The sequence below is a fragment of the Somniosus microcephalus genome, unplaced genomic scaffold (assembly GCF_052327205.1).
Source record: "Somniosus microcephalus isolate GS21.2 unplaced genomic scaffold, FLI_Smic_1.0 unresolved_chr2, whole genome shotgun sequence".
Lineage (NCBI taxonomy): Eukaryota > Metazoa > Chordata > Chondrichthyes > Squaliformes > Somniosidae > Somniosus > Somniosus microcephalus.
In genome coordinates this window covers 14,434,409-14,450,554 of record NW_028225180.1, presented here as the reverse complement: position 1 = coordinate 14,450,554, position 16,146 = coordinate 14,434,409, and the positions used below count along the sequence as shown (strand labels likewise).

General features: G+C 48.4%; 1 protein-coding gene across 1 annotated transcript in view; it reads right to left on the bottom strand.

Annotated features, from left to right (window-relative positions):
• The window catches only part of LOC147092172 (equilibrative nucleobase transporter 1-like), a 59,333-nt gene that overhangs the window by 21,203 nt on the left and 21,984 nt on the right, over nucleotides 1–16,146 (bottom strand). The window contains exons 4-5 of the mRNA XM_085975559.1: nucleotides 11,376–11,647; nucleotides 8,029–8,202 (exon numbers count right to left, since the gene is read on the bottom strand). Of these exons, the coding sequence (XP_085831685.1) occupies nucleotides 8,029–8,202; nucleotides 11,376–11,647 (446 nt within the window). The remainder of the gene's footprint in view (nucleotides 1–8,028; nucleotides 8,203–11,375; nucleotides 11,648–16,146) is intronic.

Sequence of the window (16,146 nt, the reverse complement as noted above, 5' to 3'; positions counted from 1 at the left end):
TTTCAAAATTCTCATCCTTGTTTTCAAATCCCTCCATGGCCTCGCCCCTCCCTATCTCTGTAATCTCCTCCAGCACCTGCAACCCTCCCTATCTCTGTAACCTCCTCCAGCACCTGCAACCCTCCCTATCTCTGTAACCTCCTCCAGCCCCTACAACCCTCCCTATCTCTGTAACCTTCTCCAGCCCTACAACCCTCCCTATCTCTGTAACCTCCTCCAGCCCTACAACCCTCCCTATCTCTGTAACCTCCTCCAGCCCTACAACCCACCCTGTCTCTGTAACCTTCTCCAGCCCCTACAACCCTCCCTATCTCTGTAACCTCCTCCAGCCCTACAACCCTCCCAATCTCTGCAACCTCCTCCAACCCCTACAACCCTCCCTATCTCTGTAACCTCCTCCAGCCCCTACAACCCTCCCTATCTCTGTAACCTCCTCCAGCCCTACAACCCTCCCAATCTCTGCAACCTCCTCCAGCCCCTACAACCCTCCCTATCTCTGTAACCTTCTCCAGCCCCTACAACCCTCCCTATCTCTGTAACCTCCTCCAGCCCCTACAACCCTCCCTATCTCTGTAACCTCCTCCAGCCCCTACAATCCTCCCTATCTCTGTAACGTCCTCCAGCCCCTACAACCCTCCCTATCTCTGTAACCTCCTCCAGCCCTACAACCCTCCCTATCTCGGTAACCTCCTCCAGCCCCTACAACCCTCCCTATCTCTGTAACCTCCTCCTGCCCCTACAACCCTCCCTATCTCTGTAACCTCCTCCAGCCCTACAACCCTCCCTATCTCTGTAACCTCCTCCAGCCCCTACAACCCTCCCTATCTCTGTAACCTCCTCCTGCCCCTACAACCCTCCCTATCTCTGTAACCTCCTCCAGCCCTACAACCCTCCCTATCTCTGTAACCTCCTCCAGCCCCTACAACCCTCCCTATCTCTGTAACCTCCTCCAGCCCCTACAACCCTCCCTATCTCTGTAACCTCCTTCAGCCCTACAACCCTCCCAATCTCTGCAATTGTAGTGTATGTGCCTTTAAGAGCCCCCTGTGTACTGTAATGCCGGTAATGGCCACTCGGGCTATATAAGCCTGTATATTGTGTTGTATCCGTTAGTTCCCCTCCCGACTTTGTTCAGTAAACACCTATGAAACCAACTCCTGTCTTCAGTGTCTCTATCAACACACAGACACAACAGTGGCGACAAATTGGAAACGGACTTACCTGCAATTCGGCAGCACCTCAAGGACATCGATTCCTCTGGCGTCCAAAGTTGAAGAAAAATCAAGAAAAAGAAAGGGCTATGTTTTCACCAGCTAGCCCAACTGGTGGCAGGTACTGCAATAATCCTTCCTGGGCGTCGGGCTGGGGCTCCAGCGACTGGCTCAACAGCTGGGCCAAGCAGCGAAAGCGGAGGCAAGCAGTAACAGACGGGGAGGGAGCACTCGGGAGACGGCCGGCGCTGCAAGGAGATCGGCGTTCAGACCTAGAGAGAGTCCGGCGGGAACGAGTCTCCGACTGTAAATAAATAAATAAAAAGAACGGAAACCGCGGGAAACAGCGTTGTCATCGGCAGCAGCGGCGGGGAAGCGCGGGAAGCGCCATATCTTTTCTGCAGAAAAGAAAGAAAAGCGCGGGAAGCGCCATTTTATTTCTAGGATGCCTAAGTCTGGCAATATTGATGCTTTTGATAACGAGATAGAGGATTGGACCACATATGTGGAAAGAGTGGAGATATATTGCACAGCAAATGGAATAGAAGATGAAAAAAAAACTTCAGTACTGCTAAATCTAATGGGTGCAAAGACATACGGGCTGTTACGAAATTTAATCACTCCAGCCAAACCAAAGGACAAGAATTTTAAAGAAATTGTTGATACCCTACAGGAGCACTTAAACCCAACACCGCTGCTGATAACGGAACGATTCAAATTCTTCAAGAGAAATCAACACAAGAATGAATGTAACGCTGATTACCTCACCGAATTAAGAAAGCTATCAAAACACTGCCAATTCGGGGCAGGACTAGCAGATTATCTTCGAGACAAATTCGTCTGCGGTCTCTTAAGTGAAGGAACACAGAAAAGGCTGCTTTCTGAGAAAGATTTGACACTGGACAAGGCTTTCAGTATGGCTGTATCATACGAAGCAGCCGCAAGAGGAGCTGCAGAGATACAACAAAAGACACAGGACTTCGGCACCCATGAAATGACACAGGGTTTCGAAAGATGTTATCGCTGCGGCAGATCCACCCATGACCAGAGGGACTGCTGGTTCAAGGACAAAGCTTGCAGGCAATGCAGAAAGATTGGACACATTGCACGGGTATGCCGACCTGGACAAAAAAAATCCACAGACAGGAAAAAAAAAATCGATAAAGAAAAGTACAGAAAGGTACAAATGATGACGGACAGTAGCTCCGAAGACCAGAAGAGCGATAGCGACTCCGAAAACAAGAGACTAAGCTGTCTCAAATTACATAATGTAATTGCCAAAGATGATTACCAGACCATTTGGGTTACCCTCACGATAGCAGGGTCCCCAGTTAAAATGGAGCTAGATACAGGATCAGCTCTGACCGTCATAAATCGACGGGATTACGAGCGGCTATTTCCGCATATACCTTTAAAAGACACATCCATTATCTTGAAAACATATATGGGGCAGAAAGTATACCCCAAAGGAAAAATAAGGGTACCTGTTGTATACAACGGCAAGGAAATACAGAAGTTGTATTTATACGTTCTACAGGATGGTGGTCCACCGTTGTTGGGACGTGAATGGATCAGGAAAATACGTTTAGACTGGCACTCCATTCAGGCACTGACGGTGACCAGTAACACAAAAAACGATGATGACGTCATACCTGAACGATTAAAGGACATCTTGGCCAACGCCAAAGATGTGTTTCAAGAGAAACTAGGAACCTTGAAAGGCATCACCGCCTCAATAAAAGTGGAAGATATAGCAATTCCCAAGTTTTTTAAGGCAAGACCGGTGCCATACGCAATTCGTCCAGCAGTCGAGCCAGAGCTGGAGAATTTGGAAAAGGCAGGCGTATTATCCAAAATAGATTGGAGCGAGTGGGCAACACCCATCGTTCCAGTCATGAAAAAAGCATTGAATAATGATAAATCTGAAGAACAGAGAAAAATTCGCATCTGTGGAGACTTCAAGGTGACTGTAAACCCGGTCCTTCACACGGTACAGTATCCTCTTCCGAGGATAGAAGATATTTTCGTCTCACTATCCGGAGGGAAACGTTTCACCAAAATTGACTTGGCACAGGCATATTTACAGATGGAGGTTGAAGAGGCCTCTAAAAAATATCTCACGATAAATACACACAAAGGTCTGTACCAGTACAATCGACTGGTTTTCGGAGTAGCATCCGCTCCAGCTATCTGGCAAAGAGCTATGGAGCAAGTCCTCCAAGGGATTCCGGGGACTCAATGCTACCTAGACGACATCCTTGTAACAGGAGAAAACGACAACGAGCACCTTGCCAATTTAGAGCAGGTGCTCACTAGGCTGAGAGAACGGGGCCTGCGAGCAAATCGCCCCAAGTGCGAATTTTTCCAAAATCAAATATCATATTGTGGCCACATAATTAATAAGGAAGGGTTGCATAAGTCACCTGAAAAAATTGAAGCGGTCATAAAAGCCCCAGCACCTGAAAATGTTTCACAATTAAGGTCGTTCCTGGGATTAATAAATTACTATCATAAATTTTTACCGAACTTATCAACTCTTCTACACCCTCTTAATGAACATCTACAAACAGGAGTGATTTGGAAATGGAGCGAAGACTGTAAACGTGCCTTCCATAAATGGAAAGACTTAATCACATCCAAAGAAGTTTTGGCTGATTACAACCCATCACTGCCAATCAGACTGGCGTGCGATGCATCCCCTTACAGCATAGGAGCAGTATTATCGCATAGATTCCCTGATGGCTCGGAATGGCCGATAGCTTTTGCGTCACGCTCATTGAACTCAGCTGAGCGTAACTATGCCCAGATCGACAGGGAAGCACTCAGCCTGGTATGGGGAGTGAAGAAATTCAACCATTACCTACACGGACAAAAATTTACCTTGTTGACTGACCATCAACCCCTCATCTCCATATTCAACCCTAAAAAGGGTGTTCCCATTATGACAGCGCAAAGGCTACAGAGGTGGTCCCTTTTTCTAGGGGCACACCAATACAACATAGAATACAAAGGATCAAAACAGCATGGAAATGCTGACGGTTTATCGCGCCTACCGTTGCCAACGGTAGAAGAGGCACCTACAGAAGACCCAATGGAGATGTTCCACTCTACCATAATGGAATGTCTACCAGTAACAAATTCTGCCATTGAAAGGGAAACTAGAAATGACCCGACTCTCTCACGAGTCTACGATTTAACAGTGAAGGGATGGCCAGCACATGGCGAACCACTGTTGCCAGCATTCTCGCAAAGAAGAGAACAGCTGTCAGTGTGCCGAGGAACCTTGATGTGTGGATCCAGAGTGGTGATTCCACCCAAACTCCAGGATAAAGTGCTAAAGGAGCTTCACGAGGGGCATCTGGGTGGAGTGAAAATGAAGAACCTAGCCAGGGCATTTGTATGGTGGCCAGGTATCGATGGAGACATCAAAGAAATGACCAAGAGCTGCCTAGGATGCCAGAAGGTCCAAAACGCTCCACCACAAGCCCCTCTACATCCATGGGAGTGGCCCTCATCTCCCTGGCAAAGGGTACACATCGACTTTGCCGGTCCATTTATGGACTCAATGTTCTTAATCACGGTTGATGCACACTCCAAGTGGCCGAAGGTAATAAAGATGTCCTCCACCACCATGGAAAAAACCATCACAGTATTAAAGACCATATTTGCCAGGAATGGGCTGCCGGAACAGATCTGTTCTGATAATGGACCGCAATTTGTGTCCGAAGAATTCAGGAAGTTCTTAAAAAACAATGGGGTTAAGCACTACACGTCCGCCCCATACCATCCCGCCACCAATGGATTGGCTAAAAGGTTTGTCCAGACCTTCAAGAAGGCCATAAAGGCCATGGGTAATGAAGACATAAAACTTCAGCACAAGGTGGATAACTTCTTGTTCGCATACAGGAATGCAACACAAACCAAACTCCCGCCATGATGTTCTTCAATAGAAGCCTAAGATGCCGGCTGGATTTGATCAAGCCCCACATCAGAAGGGACATGGAGAACCGGCAATTTCAAGGCATGAATGAAAGGCCAACTAGAACCTTCCAGATAGGTCAACAAGTTTTGGCCCGGGACTACCGTACCGAGAAATGGCAGCCTGGAACTATCTGCACACAACTAGGACCGCTGATGTATACCGTAGACATCGGAGAAAGCATAATAAGGCACCATGCTGACCAAATCATAGAGTCATCCGAAAAGGGACAACCTACACCACAACTCTATACGCCTAACGATGAAGTAGAGATACCCATATCTACCTCCGATCCGGTGATACTGGAACCCGATGAACCCGACACTGGCATTCAAGCCGAATCAGCCTTGCCAAAAGAACCTACTACACTACCAGAAACTACTACACCACCGAGGCGTTATCCGGACCGAGTCAGGAAGCCTCCAGAGAGACTGACTTATAATTAATTAACTGCAGCAATGTGTAGATTATTTTTCTTGTAACATGTAATTAATAATTACTTAAAATATTATGTACTGGTTGGCTAAAAAGGGAAGAATTGTAGTGTATGTGCCTTTAAGAACCCCCTGTGTACTGTAATGCCGGTAATGGCCACTCGGGCTATATAAGCCTGTATATTGTGTTGTATCCGTTAGTTCCCCTCCTGACTTTATTTAGTAAACACCTATGAAACCAACTCCTGTCTTCAGTGTCTCTATCAACACACAGACACAACAGCAACCTCCTCCAGCCCTACAACCCTCCCTATCTCTGTAATCTCCTCCAGCCCCTACAACCCTCCCTATCTCTGTAACCTCCTCCAGCCCCTACAACCCTCCCTATCTCTGTAACCTCCTCCAGCCCCTACAACCCTCCCTATCTCTGTATCCCCTTCGAGGCCCTACAACCCTCCCTATCACTGTAACCTCCTCCAGCCCCTACAACCCTCCCTATCTCTGTAACCTCCTCCAGCCCCTACAACCCTCCCTATCTCTGTAACCTCCTCCAGCCCCTACAACCCTCCCTAGCTCTGTAACCTCCTCCAGCCCCTACAACCCTCCCTATCTCTGTAACCTCCTCCAGCCCCGACAACCCTCGCTATCTCTGTAACCTCCTCCAGCCCCTACAACCCTCCCTATCTCTGTATCCCCCTGCAGGCCCTACAACCCTCCCCATCACTGTAACCACCTCCAGCCCCTACAACCCTTCCTATCTCTGTAATCTCCTCCAGCCCCTACAACCCTCCCTATCTCTGTAACCTCCTCCAGCCCCAACAACCCTCCCTATCTCTGTAACCTCCTCCAGCCCCTACAACCCTCCCTATCTCTGTATCCCCCTCCAGCCCCTACAATCCTCCCTATCACTGTAACCTCCTCCAGCCCTACAACCCTCCCTATCACTGTAACCTCCTCCAGCCCGACAACCCTCCCTATCTCTGTAACCTCCTCCAGCCCCTACAACCCTCGCTATCTCTGTAACCTCCTCCAGCCCCTACAACCCTCCCTATCTCTGTAACCTCCTCCAGCCCCTACAACCCTCCCTATCTCTGTAACCTCCTCCAGCCCCTACAACCCTCGCTATCTCTGTAACCTCCTCCAGCCCCTACAACCCTCCCTATCTCTGTAATCTCCTCCAGCCCCTACAACCCTCCCTATCTCTGTAACCTCCTCCAGCCCCTACAACCCCCCCTATCTCTGTAACCTCCTCCAGCCCCTACAACCCTCCCTATCTCTGTAATCTCCTCCAGCCCCTACAACCCTCCCTATCTCTGTAACCTCCTCCAGCCCCTACAACCCTCCCTATCTCTGTAATCTCCTCCAGCCCCTACAACCCTCCCTATCTCTGTAACCTTCTCCAGCCCTACAACCCTCCCTATCTCTCTAACCTCCTCCAGCCCCTACAACCCTCCCTATCTCTGTAATCTCCTCCAGCCCCTACAACCCTCCCTATCTCTGTAACCTTCTCCAGCCCCTACAACCCTCCCTATCTCTGTAACCTTCTCCAGCCCCTACAACCCTCCCTATCTCTCTAATCTCCTCCAGCCCCACAACCCCCCTGAGATATCTGCGCTCCTCTAATTCTGCCCTCTTGAGCATCCCTGGTTATAATCGCTCCACCATTGGCGGCCGTGCCTTCAGCTGCCAAGGGCCTAAGCTCTGGAATTCCCTCCTTAAACCGCTCCGCCTCTCCACCTCTCTTTCCTCCTTTACGACACTCCTTAAGACATAAGAACATAAGAAATAGGAGCAGGAGTCGGCCATTCGGCCCTTCGAGCCTGCTCCGCCATTCAATGAGATCATGGCTGATCTTCTGCCTCAACTCCATTCACCGGCTCTATCGCCATATCCCTTGATGCCCTTACTAGTCAGAAATCTATCGACTTCTGTTTTGAATATACCCAATGACTGAGCCTCCACAGCCCTCTGGGGTAGAGAATTCCAAAGATTCACCACCCTGTGTGTGAAGAAATTTCTTCTCATCTCAGTCCTGAATGTCCTACCCTTTATCCTGAGGCTGTGGCCCCTGGTTCTAGACTCCCCAGCCAAGGGAAACATTCTCCCAGCATCTACCCTATCAAACCCTGCAATAATTTTGTATGCTTCAATGAGATCCCCTCTCATTCTTCTGAATGCAAGAGAATACAGGCCTTGTTCACTCAATCTCTTCTCATACGACAGTCCCACCATCCCAGGAATCAATCTCGTGAACCTTCATTGCACTCCCTCTATGGCAAGTATATCCTCCCTCTCTTCCCCCTCTTTCCCTCTCTCTCTCTCCCCCTCCGCTCTTCCTCCTCCTGTCTCCGCGGCTTCTCCACCCCCTGCCTCTATAATCAGCGAGTGACCTCTGCCCCCTCACCTAGTCCGGGGTCACCACTGGTGAGCAGGCTGAGCATGGGGTTCAGGGTGCCGATGAACAGGTAGTGTCGGAGCTGCATGACGGAGAGCCAGAGCAGGTGGGTGAAGAAGAGCTTGGAGAAGACGCAGCTTCTGAAGGAGGGAATCTCCTCCTCGTTCTGTTCCGCCTCTGATTCTGCAGCGGGACGGGAGGAGAAACACAGAGTTAAACGGAGCTGGGATCAGCCAAGAAAAACAATATCGCGGTACTCGGACACATCACAGAACAATTTCAACCAGGACGGCCTACTGGAAATCCTGGCCCTTTCACAGCCTCACTTTACAGCGCAGAAACATAGGAACATAGAAAAATAGGAGCAGGAGTAGGCCATTCGGCCCTTCGAGCCTGCTCTGCCATTTAATGAGATCATGGTTGATCATCCAAATTCAGTACCCGGTCCCTGCCTTCTCCCCATATCCCTTGATCCCTTTAGCCTTAAGAAATATATCTAACTCCTTCTTGAATATATTTAATGAATTGCCTCCACAGCCTTCTGTGGTAGAGAATTCCACAGGTTCACCACTCTCTGGGTGAAGAAATTCCTCCTCATCTCAGTCCTAAATGGCTTACCCCTTATCCTTAGACTGTGACCCCTGGTTCTGGACTCCCCCACCATCGGGAACATCCTTCCTGCATCTAGTCTGTCTAGTCCTGTCATAATTTTATACGTTTCAATGAGATCCCCTCTCATTCTTCTAAGCTCTAGTGAATACAGGCCTAGTCGACCCAATCTCTCCTCGTACGACAGTCCTGCCATCCCAGGAATCAGTCTGGTGAACCTTCGCTGCACTCCCTCTGTGGCAAGTATATCCTTTCTTAGGTAAGGAGACCAAAACTGCACACAGTACTCCAGGTGTGGTCTCACCAAGGCCCTGTACAACTGTAGTAAGACATCCTTGCTCCTCTACTCAAATCCTCTTGCAATGAAGGCCGACGGACCATTTGCCTTCTTAACTGCTTGCTGCACCTGCATGTTTGCTTTCAGTGACTTTCAGAAGGAGGCCATTCGGCCCATCGTGCCTGTGCCGGCTCTTTGAAAGATTCTATCCGATTTAGTCCCGCACTCCCCCCGCTCTTTCCCCATGTTCCTGCAATTTATTTCCCCTTCAAGTATTTATCCAATTCCCCTTTTGAAAGTTCCTATTGAATCCGCTTCCGCCGATCTTTCAGGCAGCGCGTTCCAGATCACAACAACTCGCTGCGTAATTAAAAATTTGCCTCATCTTCCTCTGATTCTTTCACCAATTATCTTAAATGTGTTGTCCTCTGGTCACCGACCCTCCTGCCAATGGAACCAGTTTCTCCTCATTTATTCTATCAAAACCCTTCACGATTGTGAACACCTCGCTCAAATCTCCCCTTAACCTTCTCTGCTCTAAGGAGAACAATCCCAGCTTCTCTAGTCTCTCCACGTAACTGAAGTCCCTCATCCCTGGTACCATTCTGGTCAATCTCCCCTTAACCTTCTCTGCTCTAAGGAGAACAATCCCAGCTTCTCCAGTCTCTCCACATAACTGAAGTCCCTCATCCCTGGTACCATTCTGGTAACTTGTGCCTTTCCACCATCTACAAGGCACAAGTCAGGAGTGTGATGGAATACTCTCCACTTGCCTGGATGAGTGCAGCTCCAACAACACTCAAGAAGCTCGACACCATCCAGGACAAAGCAGCCCCGCTTGATTGACACCCCATCCACCACCTTAAACATTCACTCCCTCCACCACCGGCACACCGTGGCTGCAGTGTGGACCATCTACAAGATGCACTGCAGCAACTCGCCAAGGCTTCTTCGGCAGCACCTCCCAAACCCGCGGCCTCTTCCACCTAGAAGGACAAGGGCAGCAGGCACATGGGAACACCACCACCTCCAAGTTCCCCTCCAAGTCACACACCATCCTGACTTAGAAATATATCGGTCGATCCTTCATCATCGCTGGGTCAAAATCCTGGAACTCCCTCCCTAACAGCATTGTGGGAGTACCTTCACCACACGGACTGCAGCGGTTCAAGAAGGCGGCTCACCACCACCTTCTCAAGGGCAACTAGGGATGGGCAATAAATGCTGGGCCTTGCCAGCGACGCCCACATCCCATAAACAAGTAAAAAAGAAATCTCCCCTGCAGTCTCTCCAAAAGCCTTGACATCTTTTCCAAAGTGTGGTGCCCAGAATTGGATACAATACTCCAGCTGAGGCCTAACCAGTGCTTCATAAAGGGGTCATTAATAACTTCCCACCACCAAACGCATCTTCCCCTCCCCTCCCCTTTCAGCATTCCGTAGGGAGCTCTCCCTCTGCGACACCCTAGTCCACTCCTCTATCACCCCAGCACCCCGTCCCCTTCGCCCGTCACCTTCCCGTGCAAGAGCAGGAGATGCAACACCTGCCCTTATACCTCCCCCCTTTCCAATGTCCAGGGCCCCAAACACCCCTTCCAGGTGAAACAGCGATTGACTTGTACTTCTTGCAATCTAGTATACCGTATTCGCTGCTCACGATGCGGTCTCCTCTACATTGGGGAGACCAAACGCAAATTGGGCGACCGCTTTGTGGAACACCTCCGTTCAGTCCGTAAGGGTGACCCCGAGCTTCCGGTCGCCTGTCACTTTAATTCACCGCCCCATTCCCACTCGGACCTCACCATCCTCAGCCTCTTGCATTGTTCCATGGAAGCTCAACGTAAACTCGAGGAACAGCACCTCATCTTCCGATTAGGCACTTTACAGCCTTCCGGACTCAATATCGAGTTCAACAATTTCAGATCATAACCTCGGCCCCTATTATAGTTTTATATTTTTTATCCACACCTTCGGTTTGTGCCTTTTCCTTTTTTTTCTCTCTCTGTCCCACATGGCAGCTGTCTCTCACTCTGCCAGCGCATTTCACACCTAATCTAGAGCCGTCTTTTGTTTCTTTACCTGTCCTATTACCATCTCGTCTCGCCTTGAATATCTCTTAATGTCTCCTCACCCCTCCCAGACCTTCCATTTTGTTCTTTCATCCCCTCCCCCATTTCCCAGCCCCCAAACTGCTCTTTAATCTGTTTCATTTCCTGCCTTTTTTTCTCAGTTCTGACGAAGGGTTTCAACCCGAAACATTGACTCTATTTCTCTCTCCACGGATGTTGCCTGGCCTGCTGAGTTTCCCAGCATTTTCTGTTGCTATTTCAGTAATAACTTCCTTGCCTTTGGTTTACAAAGCCAAGGATCCCATACGGAAAGGAGAGGGGAGAGGGAAAGGAGGGGGAATGGGGGGAGAGGTACGGGGAGAGGGAGCGGAGAAGGGGACAGGGAGGAGGAGATAGTCTCACCTTCTGGCCCAGTGAGCTGGGAATTCACGCCATCAAGCGTCTGCATCGCTCCCTGTCCCTCGCCCCCGTCTCCTTCCGTCTCTTCCCTGCTCTCGCCCTTCTCTCCCTTCCTCCCCTCCCCTCCTTGTAGAGGCGTCTTCTGGCTCGCAGCCTCCTCCTCAGGGGGGGATTGCAATTCGAACTTCTCACAACTCGCCCTGTCCGACCAAGGCAAGAATATCCTCGTTAAATACAACGGCCAATTGTTACAACCCACACCAACCCCAGCGTATCTGTTATTCTATATATAAACCCACCCAAACCTCTCGATTAGATTCCAGCCTGTAACTCACTCCTGGGTATCTGATATTCTACATATAAACCCCCGGAACCCCTCGATTAGATTCCAGCCTGTAACTCACTCCCGGGTATCTGTTATTCTATATATAAACCCCCTCAACCCCTCGATTAGATTCCAGCCTGTAACTCACTCCCGGGTATCTGTTATTCTATATATAAACCCCCGATCCCCTCGATTAGATTCCAGCCTGTAACTCACTCCCGGGTATCCATTATTCTATATATAAACCCCCCGAACCTCTCGATTAGATTCCAGCCTGTGACTCACTCCCGGGTATCTGTTATTCTATATATAAACCCCCGAACCCCTCGATTAGATTCCAGCCTGTAACTCACTCCCGGGTATCTGTTATTCTATATATAAAGCCCCCGAACCCCTCGATTAGATTCCAGCCTGTAACTCACTCCCGGGTATCCGTTATTCGATATATAAACCCCCCGAACCCCTCGATTAGATTCCAGCCTGTAACTCACTCCCGGGTATCTGTTATTCTATATATAAACCCCCCGAACCCCTCGATTAGATTCCAGCCTGTAACTCACTCCCGGGTATCTGTTATTCTATATATAAACCCCCGAACCCCCCGATTAGATTCCAGCCTGTAACTCACTCCCGGGTACCTGTTATTCTATATATAAACCCCCTGAACCCCTCGATTAGATTCCAGCCTGTAACTCACTCCCGGGTATCTGTTATTCTATATATAAACACCGCCGATCCCCTGGATTAGATTCCAGCCTGTAACTCACTCCCGGGTATCTGTTATTCTATATATAAACTCCCCGAACCCCCCGATTAGATTCCAGCCTGTAACTCACTCCCGGGTACCTGTTATTCTATATATAAACCCCCTGAACCCCTCGATTAGATTCCAGCCTGTAACTCACTCCCGGGTATCTGTTATTCTATATATAAACTCCCCGAACCCCCCGATTAGATTCCAGCCTGTAACTCACTCCCGGGTACCTGTTATTCTATATATAAACCCCCTGAACCCCTCGATTAGATTCCAGCCTGTAACTCACTCCCGGGTATCTGTTATTCTATATATAAACCCCCCGAACCCCTCGATTAGATTCCAGCCTGTAACTCACTCCCGGGTATCTGTTATTCAATATATAAACCCCCCGAACCCCTCGATTAGATTCCAGCCTGTAACTCACTCCCGGGTATCTGTTATTCTATATATAAACCCCACGAACCCCTCGATTAGATTCCAGCCTGTAACTCACTCCCGGGTATCTGTTATTCTATATATAAACCCCCCGAACCCCTCGATTAGATTCCAGCCTGTAACTCACTCCCAGGTATCTGTTATTCTATATATAAACCCCGCCGATCCCCTGGATTAGATTCCAGCCTGTAACTCACTCCCAGGTATCTGTTATTCTATATATAAACCCCGCCGATCCCCTGGATTAGATTCCAGCCTGTAACTCACTCCCGGGTATCTGTTATTCTATAAATAAACCCCCCGAACTCCTCGATTAGATTCCAGCTGTAACTCATTCCCAGGTATCTGTTATTCTATATATAAACCCCCCGAACCCCTCAATTAGATTCCAGCCTGTAACTCACTCCCGGGTATCTGTTATTCTATATATAAACCCCCTTGAACCCCTCGATTAGATTCCAGCCTGTAACACACTCCCGGGTATCTGTTATTCTATGTATAAACCCCCCGAACCCCTCGATTAGATTCCAGCATGTAACTCACTCCCAGGTATCTGTTATTCTATATATAAACCCCACGAAACCCTCGATTAGATTCCAGCCTGTAACTCACTCCCGGGTATCTGTTATTCAATATATAAACGCCCCGAACCCCTCGATTAGATTCCAGCCTGTGACTCACTCCCGGGTATCTGTTATTCTATATATAAACCCCCGAACCCCCCGATTAGATTCCAGCCTGTAACTCACTCCCGGGTACCTGTTATTCTATATATAAACCCCCTGAACCCCTCGATTAGATTCCAGCCTGTAACTCACTCCCGGGTATCTGTTATTCTATATATAAACACCGCCGATCCCCTGGATTAGATTCCAGCCTGTAACTCACTCCCGGGTATCTGTTATTCTATATATAAACTCCCCGAACCCCCCGATTAGATTCCAGCCTGTAACTCACTCCCGGGTACCTGTTATTCTATATATAAACCCCCTGAACCCCTCGATTAGATTCCAGCCTGTAACTCACTCCCGGGTATCTGTTATTCTATATATAAACTCCCCGAACCCCTCGATTAGATTCCAGCCTGTAACTCACTCCCGGGTATCTGCTTTTCAATATATAAATCCCCCGAACCCCTCGATTAGATTCCAGCCTGTAACTCACTCCCGGGTATCTGTTATTCTATATATAAACCCCACGAACCCCTTGATTAGATTCCAGCCTGTAACTCAATGCCGGGTATCTGTTATTCTATATATAAACCCCCCGAACCCCTCGATTAGATTCCATCTGTAACTCACTCCCAGGTATCTGTTATTCTATATATAAACCCCCCGAACTCCTCGATTAGATTCCAGCTGTAACTCACTCCCAGGTATCTGTTATTCTATATATAAACCCCGCCGATCCCCTGGATTAGATTCCAGCCTGTAACTCACTCCCGGGGATCTGTTATTCTATATATGAACCCCCCGAACCCCTCGATTAGATTCCAGCCTGTAACTCACTCCCGGGTATCTGTTATTCTATATATAAACCCCCCGAACTCCTCGATTAGATTCCAGCTGTAACTCACTCCCAGGTATCTGTTATTCTATATATATAAACCCCGCCGATCCCCTGGATTAGATTCCAGCCTGTAACTCACTCCCGGGTATCTGTTATTCTATAAATAAACCCCCCGAACTCCTCGATTAGATTCCAGCTGTAACTCACTCCCAGGTATCTGTTATTCTATATATAAACCCCCCGAACCCCTCAATTAGATTCCAGCCTGTAACTCACTCCCGGGTATCTGTTATTCTATATATAAACCCCCCCGAACCTCTCGATTAGATTCCAGCCTGTAACTCACTCCCGGGTATCTGTTATTCTATATATAAACCCCCCGAACTCCTCGATTAGATTCCAGCTGTAACTCACTCCCAGGTATCTGTTATTCTATATATAAACCCCGCCGATCCCCTGGATTAGATTCCAGCCTGTAACTCACTCCCGGGTATCTGTTATTCTATAAATAAACCCCCCGAACTCCTCGATTAGATTCCAGCTGTAACTCACTCCCAGGTATCTGTTATTCTATATATAAACCCCCTTGAACCCCTCGATTAGATTCCAGCCTGTAACACACTCCCGGGTATCTGTTATTCTATGTATAAACCCCCCGAACCCCTCGATTAGATTCCAGCATGTAACTCACTCCCAGGTATCTGTTATTCTATATATAAACCCCCCGAACCCCTCAATTAGATTCCAGCCTGTAACTCACTCCCGGGTATCTGTTATTCTATATATAAACCCCCTTGAACCCCTCGATTAGATTCCAGCCTGTAACACACTCCCGGGTATCTGTTATTCTATATATAAACCCCCCCGAACCCCTCGATTAGATTCCAGCCTGTAACTCACTCCCAGGTATCTGTTATTCTATATATAAACCCCCCGAACCCCTCGATTAGATTCCAGCCTGTAACTCACTCCCGGGTATCTGTTATTCTATATATAAACCCCACGAACCCCTCGATTAGATTCCAGCCTGTAACTCACTCCCGGGTATCTGTTATTCTATATATAAACCCCCCGATTAGATTCCAGCCTGTAACTCACTCCCGGGTACCTGTTATTCTATATATAAACCCCCTGAACCCCTCGATTAGATTCCAGCCTGTAACTCACTCCCGGGTATCTGTTATTCTATATATAAACACCGCCGATCCCCTGGATTAGATTCCAGCCTGTAACTCACTCCCGGGTATCTGTTATTCTATATATAAACCCCCCGAACTCCTCGATTAGATTCCAGCTGTAACTCACTCCCACGTATCTGTTGTTCTATATATAAACCCCACGAACCCCTCGATTAGATTCCAGCCTGTAACTCACTCCCGGGTATCTGTTATTCTATATATAAACCCCCACGAACCCCTCGATTAGATTCCAGCCTGTAACTCACTCCCGGGTATCTGTTATTCTATATATAAACCCTCCCCGAACCCCTGGATTAGATTCCAGCTGTAACTCACTCCCAGGTATCTGTTGTTCTATATATAGACCCCCGAACCCCTCGATTAGATTCCAGCCTGTAACTCACTCCCGGGTATCTGTTATTCTATATATAAACCCCCCGAACCTCTCGATTAGATTCCAGCCTGTAACTCGCTCCCGGGTATCTGTTATTCTATATATAAACCCCCCGAACCTCTCGATTAGATTCCAGCCTGTAACTCACTCCCGGGTATCTGTTATTCTATATATAA